Source organism: Chlamydotis macqueenii, chromosome 24 (assembly GCF_036417535.1).
Source record: "Chlamydotis macqueenii isolate bChlMac1 chromosome 24, bChlMac1.mat, whole genome shotgun sequence".
Taxonomy (NCBI): domain Eukaryota; kingdom Metazoa; phylum Chordata; class Aves; order Otidiformes; family Otididae; genus Chlamydotis; species Chlamydotis macqueenii.
Window position 1 is genome coordinate 690,815 of NC_141579.1, and position 18,905 is coordinate 709,719.

Below are 18,905 nucleotides of genomic sequence, written 5' to 3' on the forward strand. Positions count from 1 at the left end.
AATCCGCTACCGCGTGCTTTGAGGCACAGAGAGAAATCAAAATGAAGATTCATTTCAGAGCAGAAAATGTAGATATTTAATCCTAAAAATACCAAAAGACTCTGCTCCTTCTCAAAATACTTTTGAGTAGTCTTGCCACAGGTTGGCGAGACATCACGCCCACCGCACGTTGCTTCTGGGGGAGCTCCCGGCCAGAGCAGTGACGTGACGTTACGGACGCATGGAGACCTTGCCGGGGCTGAGGATGCGCTCCAGCTCCCCGCTGCTTAGTCGAGAAGTGGAGCGAGATTGCTCCGGGTCGTGTTGTGTGAATTACCAAGTCTGAAGATGAAGCGGAATGAGAATTAGCAGGTTCCTGCTGTGATTATTGTTTGTTTGGATTTATCCAAGCAGAAATGATTGTAAATATGTGCACTTGGTCTTTTTTTTTAAAAAAAATGCAAGATTCATATTTAGAGTTAAAATAAATTATTCTGAAGAACAGCCTAAAGTTAAGCATATGTAATGCACAAAAAAAAAAAATTAACAAGTGGCAGGGAAAAGACAGGAGGAGATTAGAGACGTTAAGATGAACAGGCTCGGCACAGATCGTCGGTTGAGCAGTGCCCATCACGCATGTGCCCATCCTCATTACCTGAGGAAGGCGCTTAAAAACTTTTCTATCTACCCATGAAGGCTTAATAAAAGCTCCCTTTCCCAAAAATCATTGCTGCTATGGTCCACAGACTCAGGGAGATGCCCAGAAAGTGGATTTATCCGTTGCTCTGCCATCACGGAGGAGGCCAGTGACGCACCTACGACAACCGGCTCCTGCTTTTTGACTGGGTTCTACCCAATAAAGCCACGAAAAATGAGAAGAAACCTGAACTCAGGCAATATTTACAGCCCTGCAACTGCTTTATCACCCACGTGCCCCGTCGGAAGCAGCTAACGGAGGCAGTGACCTCTCTGCTTTATCGCTGCTGGAGAAGGGACCGTGTCAGGAGGGGACTCAAATGTATTTAAACACCAGACTTCGCTGTTTGTTTTCTTACCAGCTCCTCCTCAACGGTCCCTGCCACAGAGCCAACGGCTGGCTTGTGCAAAACCCCGTCCGAGAGAAGATTAGCGCATTCCAGCCTGCTGAGTTAATTAGCAGGTAATGAGAGATGCTCATCAATAAACCCAGCTGCTCCTGAAGCCCCTCCTGGGTTGAGCCTCCACGGCTGCAGGACACGGGAAGCTCTCCACGCCGTGACCCGCTCCAGGCGGCTCGCTTGGAGGATGACGTGCCGCCCCGGAGCAGACAAAGCCCGGCCCTGCACGGGGAGGCAAAGCTTTGTGAGGATTCATTCCATCGGCTCAGCCACAAAACCCCTTGGCAGTCAGGTTTTTGGGGGAAGATGCTTTTCCATCTGGTTCGCTGCCTTGCTTCGCTGAGGTTAGAAGGAGGTAGTGTAGAGCTGGGAGTCAAAACGAAAGGATTATGATAGTATTACAGCCTCTTACAGTGGAAATATGTCTCCAAGGATTTCCCCTTCCCTCCCTTAGGAGTCCACAGCTGGGGACAGAAACCCCCAGAGGAGAGAAGGGGAAAAAAAAAAGAAAAAAAAAAAGCCTCTTTTGCAGCTACTAGCACAGCAGGTCTCAAAGGCAGGCCTCTTCTCAGGCTAAAATCCTGCGGAACGGGGACAGAAAAGTCCCCAGACGAATAACAGCCGTGGATGCAGCCCACACCACCTCTGTTTCTGACCTGAGGAGAAGCCTCTTGCCTTCAGCGAGGCAGGAGCCCAACCTGTTCAAGGCTTTGGAGAGAGACACGCAACCATCACCACAATTTTCACGCAGCGCCTTGCGGACTCCTGTAAATTACCCTGCACCCGGCTGCCGGCTCAGCCTAAGCTCGATATTGCCTGCAGTAATTATGTGGATCAAACACAGTTTATCTGCTTCATATTTGTGTTTCTGCGCTCTCCGGTAACTTATAAATGTCACTGCAGTGTTTATTTGTTATAATGAAACTTAATGACGTCTGAAACTGATGGCCGCGGTTGTGGGCCGCAGGTTTGGAGTAATCTCTTCATCTTGGGAGCAGGAGGCCCAGAGATAACGTTAAATTACCCCACAGCAAAGGGAGATGTATGCAGACAGAGATTCAGGCCCGCATATTATTCATCGGAGAGACGGCTAGCAACGAGCCACGGCGCCCGAGGCTGCGGGCTCAAAGTAATGTCACCCAGTGACGGTAAACGTTCCCGTCCAAGGGGAACGAGTTGTCAAGCCGTGAGCCCAAACGCATCTCAATCTGTTTTATTAAACCTTCTGAGGCGTGCTGGGGCGGCCCGGTGCAGGGACGAGACGAGGTGCGGCCGCTGGAAAACGCAGCGGAGCTGGGCAGGAGAGAGAGAAACCGGCTCCAAACGGGGAGCGGGAGCGCAGAGCGGCGGCAAGGTGGCTCAGCGGCGGCGGTGCCCCATCTCAGCCTGATGCTGGAGGCCGTTCTCCTGCCACCTAAGACCCACCATAAACTTTTCCTGCCTTTGCTTCAGGCACTGCTCCTTGTCCTCCCTTCTTCTGAATAATTTCCTCCCTTGGTTTCTGCCGCTGCGTGTATTTATAGACTCTGGTCGTGTCTCCCCTTGAGCCTCCTCCAGACTATATAAATTTCCCTCCTCCAGTCTCTCCTCGTACAACCTGCTCTCCAGTCCCTGGGCCATTCCTGCCAGTGTGGTTAGTATTCTCCTCAGCTTGGCTCCACGCTCCCTGGGCGGCAGGGACCCGTCCCAGCCCGCGCAGAGCCGCTCAAATGCCGATGCCTTATTACCTCGGGATTTGCTGAAGCAAAACGCCGGGGGGGCAAAAGCCAGGAACATCTTTCCCTAAGCTCTTTCCTCACTGGGACCCAGGCCAGCCAGCACCAAAAGCAGCTTTAACCCCTGCAGCACAACCCAGCTCCAGCGCCTCTGGTTTTTGAGCCACTTCCCATCACGTCCGGCGTCAGAGGTTCAGCGCACACGACTGCATGTCTCAGGAGCAAGGGACAGCCCCTTCCCCACGAGAGTTTAAGGTCTCCAGGACGCTGGACTCCAGTTCAGTGAAGTTTGGCTTTTTGTCTTCACCTGCCTCTCCCAGGTCTGGAAGCGCCGTGTGCTGCGGCTGTCTGCCCTCAGCAGCACAGCTTCTTCCTTTGGCTCTGACCCTAAGCAAGGCAGAGATGTTCCTCCTGCACTGCCCTCAGCCTCTCCGCCTCCCAACGCTGGTGTACCAACCCCCTCCGAATCCCTGAACAACCCTGGGAACGCCAATGTGTAGAGCTCCAGTCATTTCACACAACCGACTGGTGAAAACCACCCACTGGTTCCACCAAAATACTCCGATGGAGTGCATCTGTCACTTGGCCACCTCTGTGCCGTGCCACCAAGGTCCCAGCCCTGCCACACCAGGCTCTCCACGACGGTTGTGGCCAAATGCTACAAGCAAACGTGTTACTCATAGACCAACAGAAAAGGAAAAAAATCCTGGGTAACTTATTTGATTAACCTCTGTCTGGTCAAAACCAGAAGCTGTTATTGGCGGACGCGTTACCTGATGACAACTGACAAGAGAAATTAATCTTCGTTACTTGCAATCCTTACGCGACCAGCTCCCGAGAGCCTCCTGCAAGCACCTCGCCATGAGAGCTCATCCAAGATCCCACCTCAGAGCTGCCTGTGAGCAGATGGGACCTCCGTGCGACAGTTGGGAGCACTGCGGATCAACGCAGCTTCCTGCGGCACCCGGAGCCTCCGCAGAAGTCTCCTGACCGGATCCAACCTTGCTTAATGCCTCCGTGACATCGATTAATGAGAAGGAGCGGCCCGTGCATGGCCACCGGCAACGACCTTGCCTGCAAGCCCTGGAGAAGGGAGTTAATTCTGGAACAAGGCCGCGGCTCGGCGAGGAGGGGCGGCGGGCCCCGCCGTCTCGCAAGCAGCTGTCGAAACAAACAAGTTGACAAATGAGGCTGCCTCTTGATGACGCCGAAGCCAAAGTCAATACCAGGCCCTTCTATCAGGGCGCAGATCAAAGCAAGTCTCAAGGATGAAGGACCTCGGCGGGGGTGGGACAGCTGTCACTCGGAGGAGGGAAGGGATGGCAGGGACATGAGGAGGAGCGGCCGTGGAAGAAGGGGGAGACAAGGGCAACCTGGAGAACAAGAAAGTACCTCCCTGCCACGCCATCTCCAGAAACCTCCACTGCCAGCTCCGCTCCCCCTGCTCCTCCATGGATGTTCCTCAATCGAATGCTGGTCAGAGCTGATGGCAACAAAGATCTGGCACACTTACCTCCAGGTCAACCTAAATATTTCATTTAGCTTCTAAAGAAGTCAATCCCTTTCTCTCTTTCTTCCTTCCTTTATTTTAAATCTCGAAACGTGTACTGTCTTTCATGAATATTGATAAGGATCATTAGTCACCGAGCTTTTCACTGCTCCTGTCCGCATAAAACCTTCATCTCTGTTAAAGGTGGGAGGGGGGGGAAATCCACCTCAAGTTGTACCTCTGGATGCGTTTTGAGATCAGCTCCATTAATAGATTGCCCGTGGGAGCAAACCCCGGGCACGAAAGTGTGCTCAGACCCCGAGATCGCTGCCATGCTGGGGGCAATCGTTCAGGTTTGTGGTTGAAGCTCGCCGCTTTCTGAAGGATCACGGTGCTTTGTGAAGCACTAAATAACCAGCACGTCGGCTGCCCGGCCAAGGGGAATTTCACTCACGCTCTCCTACCTACCCTTCAGGGTTCTGACCGTGCCCGGTCCTTCCGTCTTCATCAACCTCAAGCTGAAGTCTGCTAATGGACTCCAGTTTTCTTTACTGAATACAGATGGCAGGGTTTGGCCGGAGAATGGAGCTCCAAAACTATTTATTTAAGCCTGTTCTTGGCATACCAAAGCCACAGGCTTTAGCTGGAAGCACTCTGGCCATGGCCGTGGGAAGTTTCCGCTCGCAACTGCACAGTGGATTGACTTCTGCCAGCTTGAGAGCCATTTTAACGGCGAGCCCGGCTATTTATCGATACTGAGCATGCGTCTCGGGGCAGGACTTCCAAGACTGCAGCGGTTTTTAATTGATATTCTAAGTGACAGGAACTTGGTAGTGCTTTATCGCTCCAGTCTGTGAAGTTCCAGGCCCAGAAAGTGCACTCATGCCTCCAGGAGAGGGAGGTTCAAGACCAGGACCTCGCAGCAACGGCTTCCAGATGCTTTGAGAAGCGAGAGGCTTCCACGCAACCACGCTATCGTGTCCGTGTCGGGAGGATTTATGGCATCATCAGAACCTGACTTGATGGCACAGCCAGACCTGCATGTCTGGGTTCTGGTCTGGTGGACACCACGTCGGCGGCGCGACCCGGACTGCAGATGACATACGGCCTGCCAGCAAACCTCTCTGGCGGGGTCCCCACGGACACAGAGGGAGGAAAGCCAAATAACAGACTCTTAGGCCGCAGCGACAGCTCTGCACAGAGGGGAAAAATATCAACAAATGCACCGGCTCCAAGGCAAACTCGGAGGGGAGCCTGGAGGCAGTGCAGAGATGACAGCGCCAGAGTCGTCACCTTCGGAGAGAAGCCTTCATCTCCTTTAATCCATGCTCCCTGATATGTTTTAAAAATAAACCAAGCCAAGCCCAACAAAGACAGCAGCACAGAGGTGGGGTAAGTGGGGAGAAGGTGAAGTCATAACCTTATCTCTGCACTTTCTCAGGTGCGTTTCAGAGGACAGGTTTTTCCCCACAGCTTGCTGTGTTGGGTGCACATCCCATCCCACATGCCATTCAGGACCTAAAGGGGAGTGCAAGGGCAACAGGATTCAGGTAGCAAGGATATTCCAAACCCACCCATGATACTGGTCGTAGAATCACAGAATGGTTTGGGTTGGAAGGGACCTTCAAAGGCCACCCAGTCCAACCCCCCTGCCAGGAGCAGGGACATCTCCAACCACATCAGGTTGCTCAGAGCCCTGGCCAACCTGGCCTGGAACGTTTCCAGGGACGGGGCATCCACTGCCTCTCTGGGCAACCACGGCCAGTGCTCCACCACCCTCTTGATCCATGCTTCGTAACGCCTAAGACTCCTGAAGGGTCTTTAGCAGGCCCTCCAGCCCCTGCAAAGGGACGGGACGCAGCTCCCACGCGACGCCGGGTTCTCCCGTACGCGCTTGCCAGCTGGACAGCGAGAGAAGCAGCTCCCGAATTATCTTACGCCGGCACTCAGGTAGCCAGGAATTATGGTATTCATTTATTTAAGAGCATGCAGCAGTAGCTTTCCGCAGGGAACCGCTACTCAAATCAATAGATAAAATTATACCCTCAGACCATTAACTGCTACAACAACACCGTTACCATAAAGCTCGCATGCCTCGTATCAGATTTATAACCAAGAGAGCTGCTCAGCTGCACTGCCACTGCTGCAGACAACCGGAGCGTACGCCTCTCCGGCGAGGTCCTGCATCTCACCCGGTTTTCCCAACCCCGCGAAGTCTCCCCGACGCTAGACAAGAAGACAGCTTGTTTGCTGTTTTTTTCCCCTCAGGTTTCACTTACATCCCCGTCTTGTTTAGCTAACAGATGCACAAAGCATCACAGAAATATCAATGAGACCTCTGCCGATAACAATGCGTCTTTAACAACTCCTCCGGAGCTTGCTCCTGCCGCTCGTCCCTTCCTTCTCAAACGCCTTTGTCGGATAAAGAACAAAACGCTCAATGCAGCTTACACGGGCGATGCCTTCCCCAATCAATTGCATCTTCATGGGGAGACACGGGGAAAAGCTGCCTCAGATGAGAAGATGCCGGGATGCTCAAGAAGGTGCTCAAGTTGCGTAGGGGCTGTCGAGCTCCCCGGTGCGCAAAAGCCGGCTGAGCAGAGCCAGAGCTGCTGGAGCGAAAGCAAGCACCATGTCCCAGGTCCCAAAGGACAGACCCTTTCCGCCGTCAGGCCAGAGAACCGAGCGAAGTTTGAGCTTCTCCAGCAGCGCAGAGGCTCCTGGCATCTGGCAGGGGAGAAAGGTCACTTTTGAGAGGGATAAGAAAGGCTGGCTCCGATTTATCCTTGAGATTGAGGAAGATTCATGCTCAGCCCGTGCAGCTGCAGATGTAAAAGTCACTTGAAAGACCCAGATTAAGTGTCCCCATCAATTCAAAGCAACTGCCTCGCCGGGCTGCTAATGGGTGGCACGAATCCGTCACCGCGTCTCGCTGCCACGCTCTAACAGGACATTTTCCTGGCAGGGAGCGTTCACTGAACCCGTTTTGAACTACGGCAGGCAGCAGAAGGGGCACTCGAGCAGAGAGGCATGTGGAGCAGAGGCACAGCTGGCTTCGCTGAACGCGGCCTTTTTCCCCAAAACAGCACGGACTCATCCCAGAGTCCCAGCTGGTTCCTCCCCAGGCAGTAAAACGGGGTCCAACAGAGAGAGGAGCCTCGAATCGGTGTTGCAGAAAGGATGCTCAGCCTCTGGGAGGGAACGGCACGGCGTTCCTCTGTTCTCCGCTGAAGAAGCGGGATGGCTGGAGCAGCGTGGGACCGAACTGGGCACGGATCTGCCTGCAGCCCAAAGAGCGACGCTCCAGCCCCTGTGCCTCCAGGATACCCACGGCTTCAATATTTAGCACACGTTTTCAGGCTTAAATGCACTTTGGGGTCTAAATCCATCTCCTTTCCCCCTCCGCTCTCCGACTTTCTCGCTATTGGATTTTATCCGCCGTCTGGGACACAGCCCCCCTCTAACCCCGCTGCTCCCTCCCGCAGCAGAGAGCCGCTGCAGCCGCGCCCGCAGCCTTCGCTCTGGCAAGAGCTGCGGATTCCCTTTGAGAGGCTATTAAGCATCCGTCGAATACGGCAACCTCTCATTGACGAGTCACTCGGCCCTCTAAATGATCTCCAAATAGCGTTTTCTTTTTATTGCTTTCTGCCGTTTAACAGCCTGGATTTCAAGTTATGCCTTATGATAAACTCCAGATCTAAAATGCTTCTGTTCTCTCCCTCTTTGGTCCCTCTCGCCCACTTCTTTATGTTTTTATTAACAAAAAAAGATCCGGCAAAACAGATAGCAGATTAAAAAGGAAACAAACTGCGACGGGTCAAATGCGTCGTGCTTAGACGACAGCCGCCCCATCAGACACTTTCAAACAGGAGAAACAATCCCTGCAGAAGCACAAGGCTTTTACATTTATTCTAAATTACAAACCAAATGACTGCAGCCTCAAATGGAAGCACTGGCTAATTGCACTAATACCTCACTAATTCCAGCTCCAAGGAGTGGGGGAAAAAACAACAGTTTCCACCATTTCACCAATTATTCAATTTAGACCAGGGTACATTATGCAAACCCTGGGTTGAGCCGCTTCTCCATTTTGTGATCTACAGCAAGGACTGGAATTCCAGTTATTAATAACGGAGGAGCTATAATTATTCTAAGGATGGGTACGAGATAATTAAAAGCCATGAAACCAGCTTTTGTATGCGTACACAATTCTCTCCCCACGTCCGGCAGAACTGAAACCCATCCACAGACTAGAGACACGCTGAAGACCAAATAAATAAATAAATAAATAAATGACCCACGTGGCGCTATGCTGCTCACAGTTCATGAGCGCAAAGCCGCAGCCTGTAACGCCTTTAAATCAGATCCCAAACCTTCTGAACAAAGAGGCCAAGGCGAGATTTGCAGCTCAGACTGCAAAACTTTTCAGTCCTCACCATCTACGCTCGTTTGTCGTATGCTGACCACCAGCCCCACATGGCCCTCAGAGAAAAATCTGCCTTGGATTCCGACAGCTCTTCTCTGAGCAGATTTCTACAGTCATTACCCAGCAAACACGATTTGCTAAGCAACACCCTCTCCCAATTAACCGCGGAGCAGCACTCGTTGCTACGCGGAGCTGCAGCTCTGCAGTAATGGCTGCTGGCATCGCCGCGCTCTGTCTAGCGAACGCAGACCCCTCCAATGCAGACCCCTCCAACGCAGACCCCTCCAACGCAGACAACCACAGCGGCCGGGCTCTGCGTCCCGCTGCCGCGCAAACGGAGGCGACGCCGGCAGAGCCCCTCTCCTGGTATCTGCGGCCGATACCGAGGAGGCCGCCTGCAGATTAAAGGTCCAGATTTTAGCCATGACCGACGGCGTGGACGCAGGGGAAGCGGAAAGCAGGGCTACACGCCAAGCAGGGAGCTGAAGAGGGCGAGTTTGTCCTTCCTTGAGCATGGATCATTAGCTGGGTGCTGCACCGAGTCCTCCTTCTGTCCCTTTTCCCAGCCTGGACACGAGGATGAAGCCCACCCTTCCCCTCCCCTGGACACGAGAGCCAGCGAAGTGGCTGGAAAGGACGGTGATGAAAGGAGGGCGATGACGCCCGCAGGGAGATGGTTGTAGGCACCTTCCAGCAGCCGACGGCTGGCAGGAACAGGTGGTGAAGGAGAAGGCTGACACCTCTCAGCGTTTAATCGTTCCCGTTAGTAGCTTTATGAATGGCAGCCAAAAAGTGTCATAATTGCCGCAGTGACGCTTGCTAATGACTTGAGTGAGATCTGGCAAGAAGTCAAAGGCAGGAGAGAAGATGAAAAATAGCAGGAGCGGGATCGACAGCCGGATACCTGCACTTGGGCCACCGCAGAGGAGAGCGAGCAAGCCCAGCTCGGAACCCGCAGGTACAGACAGGCAGGGCCAAAGCGCGACCGGTGAGGAGGGAGGGATTTTACAGCACAGCCCTCGCCTTCCCTTGGGAAGGGAACTGAACGTGAAGGGGAAGAGGGAACAGAAAAACAAACCCCAGTTTTCAGCTCAGCTCAGCCGTGGCTCCCGCCGAACCGCCGCCGTGGCCAGGGGAGAGTGGCTCCCGCGGAGGAATCCAGCCCCTGGTGAGCAAACAGCCCGCTCCTCCAGATTATGTATCTGTTTCTGGGTGTTCACAAACAGTCGGCAGCATCTGATGGAGTGGGTTATTAGCAGAATGAAGACAGATGGCGGAGGATTAACTCTAAAGCGTCTTTATTGCAGGGCCGTCATTACAGACAGTTCTACCTCTCTCTCCCTCCGTCTACAACTGTCACCGGCTTAATTTCTCCCTACAACTCACAGCCGCGCACCAAACGGCAATCCCAGCACGCGGACGAGGCAATCGTCAGTCACAGCAAAGGGATAAGCACGTAGCAGCCACGCCGGAGCCGCACCTTCCCAACCCCAGCCCCTTAAATCATTCCCAAACCCAGCACCTTTCCTGGTGTGGGCTTCACCGTGGCGATAACAGCAGCCGATGCAATGAGAGTAGCCAAATAATTTTTTCCTTGCACATCACCAGTGGTGCTGGCAGAAGCCCAGGCTGGGAGAGACACCACCGTCTCACCCAGACCTGTTTTTCCATGCCGCAGGTTGATGTACGTTGATAGGAGGAGCTGCTACGGGCTAACGCTGACACAGGCAAGGTCTCTGACGCTTATTTCGGCTCCTTGCTCCGCCAGAAGAGCCCGAATCGCCACTCAGTTGCGTTAACGGACATCCACCACTCGCCAGCTGGTAAACAAACAACACAACGCTACCAAAAGCCCTTGCTGGGCACGGCCAGCGAGCGTCTGTGAGCCACAACATTTATTTCACCCGCTGGGAGAGGCTGCCACGCTGGTCTGCAAGTGCCCAGCCTGGATCTCCTCCACGGGGACAACCAAGGGGACGCTCTCCCGCTGAGAAGCGACTCCTCCACGCTGGCAAGGCGTCCGAGTCCTCTTGTGCTCCTCTACCGACCAGCGCATTTTGTAGATGCCTCCGTTAAGTGACAGCAAGGTTCTAACGATCCCTGTAATTAGTGGTTTCCACTACGACGGAGACCCCACACCTCATAATTATCCCATTGCCCCACTGCCTACCTCTGCTTCCAGCTCCTTCAGCTAGCCTGTAATTACTAGTAGGGCTATTCATTAGCACCGTCACAATAAAAAGAGGAAAAGCTAGGCAAAAATATAAAAGGGGAGCTGTCTCTCTCCTATCCCTGCGAGGTAACGGGCCTGGTGAGTGTGGTGGAGGTGCTGTGGGCAGGAGATACCTTCGCTGTTCCTCTGCAGATGACCAGACATCCGAACCCCCTTGGCTCCCACGCCGTACAGCGCGGACCTGCACCGAAATCCCGGGGAGGCTGGAGGCCTGCAGTCGTCATCCAGAACCGCACAGCTCCCAGGTGGTCTTTGCAGCCATGGAAATCCCCGACTTTGTTTTCGGCAGGTTTAAACGTAATGGTCCCGCAGCCCGCGGGGGCCGGAAACCGGCTGGCTGCACAGCATCAGGCGGGCAGGCTTTGTTCCCTCCCTCGCACAAAGGCTTCACTTTTGGCCTTTCATGTCTCTTTGTTCTCTCACAAAGCCACGCTCAGCCGGAAAAGCGGGCTCACAAAGGCTTTGAACCCACCGGGGAGGACAAAGAACGATCCGGCGGGACGCTGAGGCATGCGTGGGGTGTCCTGGCACCCCGTGAGCATCTCCGGGGCGCTCCTGCCCGTCTGAGGGAGGCCTGAGGGACAGGAAGCTAAAGACAGCGCAGCAGGGCAAAATAATTTCCAATTAAAGCCCAAAACAAGGGCTAACCCCACGTTTGGATGGAGTTTGTGTTCCCCAGGGCCAGGCTCTCCTTGACGCGCCCTCCAGACGCACATCCCACCTTGCAGGGCTCTGGGATCTTCAATCCTTAATTATCCAGCGTTAATCAGAGACGGTGCTGCACCAGGGCTTGCTCCAGAAAAAGAAGCCAAGCAACGAAGCTACCAGAAGCAAAGATGGCAATTCTTCCAAGCGTAAATAGTTGTTGCTTAGTTATTACGCTTCATAATTATTTATGATATTTCTATGGATTAATCAATGCTCACAAAGTACTTGGGGGATCAGTAGAATACAAATAGGGACATTTTACTGAGATCTCTGCCGGAGTAGAGGGGTTTGACAAGCAACGGAACGGCGCCGCTGAGAGATGCAAAGGCACTGAAACCTGGTGCTTTGAGAACATCTCGGTGAGGCACTACCACCCAACCAGAATAAACAGACCAGACACAGCAACCTCGGGAAGAGCTTCCCACAGGACCAATCTTTTCCATGGGAAAAAGAGAGTGGGTTTTGGATGTACGGAACTAATAAGCTTCTGCTCTCCTCTTGCAGCTTCATACAGGTGGATTCCCACATCCACACCCATGAAGATGACAGGAGAAGCAGGATCTTCTCCTCAGCGTGAACAAGAACATAGCATGCTCCTAGCAGCAGCGCATCTACGTTCCTTGCAACGAGATCACTAAAGAGGAAAGTGGAATAGAAGGAGGGGAAGCCGCTCACCGTCAGTCATCCTGCGGAACTTCTCCTTGTACATGAACCCCAGCACTAGGCAGCATCCTCTTCCCGGCAGCCCCAGTTCTGCAAGAGAAGAGAGAGCCACGTTAGAAGACTAAGGTGGGGAGAGAGCACAGGGATGCTGCGGGGAGCAAATCCCGCCGGATACACCGCTCGGGTAAAGCGTCAGCGAGGCAGGCACTTTGCTGGGGGTCCCGAACCAGCTGCTGCGGCGCGGCTCCACGTAGCCACGTGTATCTAGAGACAGGAGGGTCACCGTCCCCTCCCTCGCCCGTTTCTCAAGTGCTCCTCTACACCGAGCAGGGGCAACGAGCTGCATCTTCCTCCGCACCAGCGCGTTGCAACGACACGGAGTCTTTAATCCCTTCCTCCCTTAGCGGACAGCAGAGTAAAGTGGGAAATGGTCCCAAGAAGGGAAGATAAGCCTGGCTTGAGGCACCTTGCTCTTTAGGAGCAAGCAAGTGACCTTACAAACAGCAAAGTGCCAGAGTCTGAGGAGGCACACGCCTTTGATGCCTTGATTTCTTAATGGGGTTGACTGTTGGTAACAGAGAGATCCGAGCGCATTTTTTTTTCCAGAAGTAGGCTGTGTGCATGCGTGCCCTCCCTCTGCGCATCTCAGAGCGGCCAGAAAGCTCCAGTTCTTCAAACAAATTCCGTGTCGCAGTGGAGAAAATTAAGGTACCACGTCCCCGATGCTGCCTGCCTGTGGACCTGCAGAACTCCTCGGGGGTTTCTGCGCTCTGCAGAGCCCCGCTGATCAAAGCCCCTTTGATGTTTACTTAATGTGGCTGTGGTCTCCTCAGAAACCCCCCCGCTCTGCCCCTCCCGCTCCGCTCGGGAGCGTCACAAAGTTGTGCCGCACGCAAGAGGGGAGGGTTGAGAGCTTGGTGTCCTCCGCTTGCTCGCAGCAGGAGGCAAAATCAGAGCCTAAACCCAGGAAAACCAGACTTCTTTTGACCACAAGACACTCAAGGTACAAACGAGACCAGTTAAAGTGCTTTCATTAAACAGGGCTCCACCTTGCAAGAAGCTAAGGACCAACAGCTCCCATCCTAAGGCTCCCACCAGGGCCGACAGCAGCAGCTCTCCAACAGAAATCACGTTTGTCATCTCACTGAAGGTGATGCTCGAAGAAAGGTAGGTCTCTTGATGTGCTTAGTGTCAGCCGAAACTTAACTGCCCCCCTAAATCCACACTGCTAGCTGAGGTGGTGCCCCAGAGAGAATGAAGCATCTCCAGAAAGTGACTTGCTTCACCTGCCCGGGATGACTTTGGGGGTGCTCGTAACTCCCTTGTTGGCCGTAAAAGGTGGCGACTAAGTCAGACATAGATGTCTAAAGATGAGACAAATCAAGGCAGATGAATCAACTATCCGCATGCCTCTAACGCTCCAAATTGCTGTGAGGGTCTGCTGGTTTTAGGTGAAGGACGTTCAGCACAGGTTGCCTCCCTTTGCACCGTCCAATAACTCGAATCGCTAAGACCTTGCTGGACTTTGAGAGGGGTTTCCACGAAGGGTTGCATGAACAGACGTCCCACACGGACACAAGCCTGCCGATAGCCTCTGGGGCCGCCTACACAGAGCCTGCAACGCAGGCAAGAGGCGTTTATGTCTTTATTGATAGGAAAGCAAACCCGCATCGATTCCTACTGAGCCTTCAACGAGCACCAAGGCATCAAAGAGTAATTAAACCAACACAATTAGGTTAGCGTCACCACAGTGCAGCGCAGCCCACAGCCGAGCTGAGCAAGCCAGCGTTCCTGTCTTACTCGGAGGTGCGGCGTACATGCTGGCACGCACACGCGGGCCTGTTTGCGGATGCTGGCTGGGTTTTTCCTGGACACCAAGCTCAGCCCGTCACGCTCTCCATCCCCAAGAGCATCCTGACCCAAAGCAGAGAGGAGGGAGCAGAGATGGAGGCAGCAGTAGCTGCAGCCTACCTGGGGGGATGAACATCCCACCACTCAGATGTCCAGTCTGCAACGCTCCCTGAGAAGGAGGTCACATCTTAGAGGCTGTGGTAAGTGGCTACGACCCAAGGCAACGGCTGTGCTGCCCGAGAAGTCTCCGTCACGCCTCGGAGGGACAGCCAGGGCTGGATCCAGAGGAAATCTGGGTTATTACCTGTCTGGAGCCTGGATCAGCGCACACCGGTGTGGGTGTCTGTCTTCCATTTGCCTCCCTGAGGGGTGCTATAATTAATGCTTATCAAAGGCTTTGATATCCCATGATGAAAGGAGCTAGACAAGAGGATTGCATTATAATAATTCATACCATAAATTTGTGAGAACATGCAAAAATCTTTATAGCTAAAGGCACCTTTAAATACTTGAGAGCGCCTTTAAAAGGTAAAATACTTCAAGACGGCTCCGATGCCTAAGGATGCCTCACCACTTCACAGCTTTTAGTGGTTACCTAAAGCTAAAATCGTTAAGCAGAGACCCAGCATTTTAAATGCTTTGGCTTTAGGGGGGCTGCTGAGATACCACTGAAAACAGAACATTTTAACCCATGCGCGTCCTCCACCCCCAAACCAAACCTCACCCATTTCCTTCCAACGGCCATCGATTTTTCCTAGCAGAGCAAACTGTTAGAGTCGAAGTTTATCATCGCAGGCGCTCTGAAGATGCGTGAGCTTAAGTGTCTTGTTTGGAAAAGACATGGCAGAACCACATTTTCGACTCCCTCACGAGTACCTGCAGTGCTTCTCCTCAAAACTTGCACAACCACTCATCAGACAAAGCACAAGTCTTCTCCCAGACTGGGCGAGTTTGCTTTGAAAGACTGATTTCTCTTTGATTTCTCAAAACGATGGAATCCTCCTCCTTTTTCCTCATTTCTCCCATCATTTGGGATTTCCTTACACAACTTCAAGGCAACTCCTCCGCCCACAACCCAGGGAGGGAACCAAGATTCGGATGAGCCGTTGCAGCGAAGGCTGAAGCTGCGAAGTGGTAATAAAGGTTTATTAACGCAATCATAACGTGTGCTATTGTGTGGCTGTATTCCACCAGGAATGATAATAAATGTTTAATAGCCCAGTAATACCTGTTTAATAATTTTTCAGCTCATCCTGTCTAATTGCAGTTTATTAAAGAACAATAAACTTTATAATCACTGTAACAGCATAATTGCAACTCCATTGCTTATTTAATATTGAGTTAATTGTACTACAACTAAGTTATATTTTCCCATACATATTAAATATCAATTAGCTGTTTTAAACTATTGATTTGTATTTAATTAACTATGCTATCATATACCAATTAAGCTCTTATAAGAGAAGCAGAAACAGCTGGTCTCTTAAATTAAGTTTTAAAAAGTTTGCATTAACATAAAGATCACGTTTCCATTTTCTCATGTTTTCCTTCCACAGAGATGGCAGTTTGCTACCCATAAATATTTTTCCGATCGCATGTTATACACATGAGCTTCGTTCCGAACTTTTTCTTTACAGGATGGAGAATGGACAACCTCCATGAGAAACATCTCAAAGTGACGCCAAAACACGGTGACCGGGAAAGACAGAGGGTTGGAAAAGCCCCACCTCACCTGGGCATCTCAGAAGCAAAGAATTTGGAGACCTTCGTGCTCTTTCACGAGCTCCCACCCAAGGAAAGAAGCTCAACACCTTCCTCTTTGTTTCTAAGCTGGCCAGCAAGGGTGACAGGAGAAGATCCTATGTCACCAGATGCAAGAGTTTTGGATCATTTAGAAGGACTTTGGTAGAGAAACCTTACGCTCCTGCTTAGAAGTTTCCTGTCCTAAATAAAGCTGTCTGCTGTTGGATATCTTGCTAAGGCAGCGTGTTATGGATGGAAAAGCCAAGTCCTTCCACCACAACGCATCCCAAAAGTTAACAGAAATGCGTGAAGGAACATTTTAATCTTTGTTTTTCAGCACCCTGGTTTCCAGGCTCATCTTGCTTTTCTCATGCACAATTCCCAAACGTCCCTGTGACCTCTTCTTCAGCAGACTTCGCTCTGGGCACCCACGAAGAGAGCTCCATCCCTCCCTCCTACTCCTCCTTCTGCCACGAGCGCTGGATTCGAGCTTCCTCCCGTCGTCGTTTGCATCCAGGAGCGTCCCTGAGCCATCCAAACTCCTGCTGCATTTCGGCGGAGAGCAAATGGATCTTCTGGCACGTAATTTCTATATTACACCGTTAAGTCTGCAGAGCAATCCAAGATCCTCCGAGATGAAGAAAGCTATACAAATGCAAGTTATTATTAAATCTGTGCCCGGTTAATTTATAAAAATGTATTAAAAAGCCTAAGAGGCTTCCCAGATGAGAAAATGGGCACATTACTGTTTGAAATATGAACGAACCAGAGATCAGCGTTAAACGCTGTAGTGATATTGTATTTTCTTCTACAGTGCTCCACAGAAAAGTTGCATTTATAAACCCATTTATTGTGTTATGTACTTGCAAACCACCTTGTCATCCATTTATTGCACAAATAAAATCTTAAAAGCAGAGGATTAGTCGAGTGCGTCCCCGCGGGACCACAATCTGACTTTAAAGAATCCATCAATGAAGGAAAACAGATGGAGCAGAGGTGTTTGCCAGCTCATTGCTCCGAGATGTAAAACGCAACCATGCAGAGGGGCTATTCTCCGGCGGGCCGCAGTCCTGGATGCCCTTTTCGTATCAAGAGAGGAGACACACAACAGCAGAGCTCACAGAAACCAGGCCCCCGTTGAGGAGCCAGTTCTGGTTGAAGACTTCGGAGTGCCCAAGTCTCCTCTCTTGCTGCTGCGCAGGGGTGAAGGCCATCTTGAGGAGGACGGCTCAAAGGAAAACTCCCCAAAATTGAAACCTGGTGAAGAATTTGCCTTAAACAGCGCTGGAGAGGCACGTACCTGCAGCTCCCAAACAGCAGCATCACCACCACAAGCTGGCCCCTGTGCCGTTTTCCCCATGGGCAATTTCTGGTGCTGAAGTGTGAAGGTCCGGAGGGTCCTTATAACTTCTACCCAACACTCTTTTCGGTTAAAAGCCATAATGGAAAATGACAGGAAAACTTGAGTGTGCTTATTTTCACTGAGCTTGTTTCAAACCCAGTGAAAAAACAGAGCCAGCCATGACCCAACGGGAGGTTGTCCGGCACAAAGAGCTTTGGACAGGCACATGCCTCGAAATGTTGTCGTATGCTGGCGTCCAGCTGTCCAAGCTGCCTTGAAAGGCATCAGCACCAAAAGCTTCAAGGGGAAGACTCAGAGAAACCACGCAGCAGGCAGCTCTCCCCAAGAACGAGCTCTACCCTGGTCCCAGACAATTAAAAGTTGCTTCTTAGGAGGAAACGCAGCTGGCAGAAAGGGAAAGAAAGAAGAGGGATTCATGCTGCTGAGCAAAGAGAATTATTTCCCTGTGTTCCCTGGCTAACAAAGGCAAGAAGAGGCACCTCCAAGGTGGAACTCAGCACTGAAGTGTTTTGAAGAGCTTTTTCCCCTCCAGTGGCAACACAGAGCCTTTGGTCCCTGAAGTTCAGTGCACCGAATCTGTCTGTATTCCCCGCTCTCCTCCCCAGCCCTCACTTTTTCTGAGCCTCTTACAAATGTGTCCTACCTGGGGAGCATCCAGCAAGCGAAGAAAAATCCTCACAAACCTCAAATCCAGTCATTCTTAGGATTTATTTTTTTTTTCCCCTTGCCCTGAAACAAAGAACTCTGAAGGAGCTGCTGTAGGAAAAATAATTTACCCCAGAATAAGGTGGCCTTCATGCTTCAACCTTCTGGCAACGGAAAAGGCTGGCGGGGCTGCCCACAATCACAAATCCTTGGGCAGCGTCGGCAAGAAACAGTCACCTGCAACTCCAGGTTGCTCCCTCCCCACCCTATTTCTGAAGGCTCCACCAAGAACAGACGCGCGCCGTCCGCAGCAACGCCTCCAGGCCCTCTCCGCCTCCGCGGGGCCAACGTTTCATTTGACAGCCTCACAGCATACAGGAATAGCTCGAGCCTTTCTCTCCGATTTACATGATTTGGACAGGATTTTGCAAGAGCTGCTATCGCGTGGCCGCTTTCATCTTGATCAGCTCAGAAGCTCCTCAGCTTGCTCCAGGCCCGGAGCTTGGATCCTCCCCAGGAAGACGTCTGTACTGTTCGGTGGGGCTACGGCCAATTCACCTCAGGGTTGAATTTGACCTGCGCTTCAAGGGGGATTTAATCTGCTTTTGACTACAGCCCATTGTACGTGCTGCTCCGTTCACACCACAGAACGCATGTCCCGTTTGAAGGCAGCACGCTGCTGCAGGAAGGTCACGAACAAGGCTTCCAGAGAAATTTAAGCAACGGGCGAATACCTCCCCACACATCCCCCAGTCTCTCCTGGCTGTGCCCCTGGGTCAGCCCCTGAAATGGTGACACCATGACCTGTCACCACCCATGTCATCCCCCCAGGAGGACTGTTGAGACCACGCTTGCCGGCTCCGAGGAGTCAGTGGGGCAGCCTGGGCCATTGGAGGACAGCCAGGTGATGGACACAGCTGTCTTAGAATCGTAGAATCATAGAATCACAGGATGGTTTGGGTTGGAAGGGACCTTCAAAGGTCATCTAGTCCA

The 18,905-nt window shown here is 52.1% G+C and overlaps 1 protein-coding gene across 6 annotated transcripts in view; it reads right to left on the reverse strand.

Annotated features, from left to right (window-relative positions):
• The window catches only part of KIRREL3 (kirre like nephrin family adhesion molecule 3), a 282,072-nt gene that overhangs the window by 76,312 nt on the left and 186,855 nt on the right, over nt 1-18,905 (reverse strand). For 4 of the 6 annotated variants that reach the window (XM_086766283.1, XM_086766282.1, XM_086766286.1 and 1 more), the window contains exon 2: nt 12,323-12,400. The exons of 1 other annotated variant lie outside the window; for it this stretch is intronic. In XM_086766283.1, coding sequence (XP_086622409.1) covers nt 12,323-12,400 — 78 coding nt within the window. Of the gene's footprint in view, nt 1-11,052; nt 11,099-12,322; nt 12,401-18,905 lie in introns of those variants that run through there. One more of the 6 variants, XM_086766287.1, reaches the window with a different exon arrangement.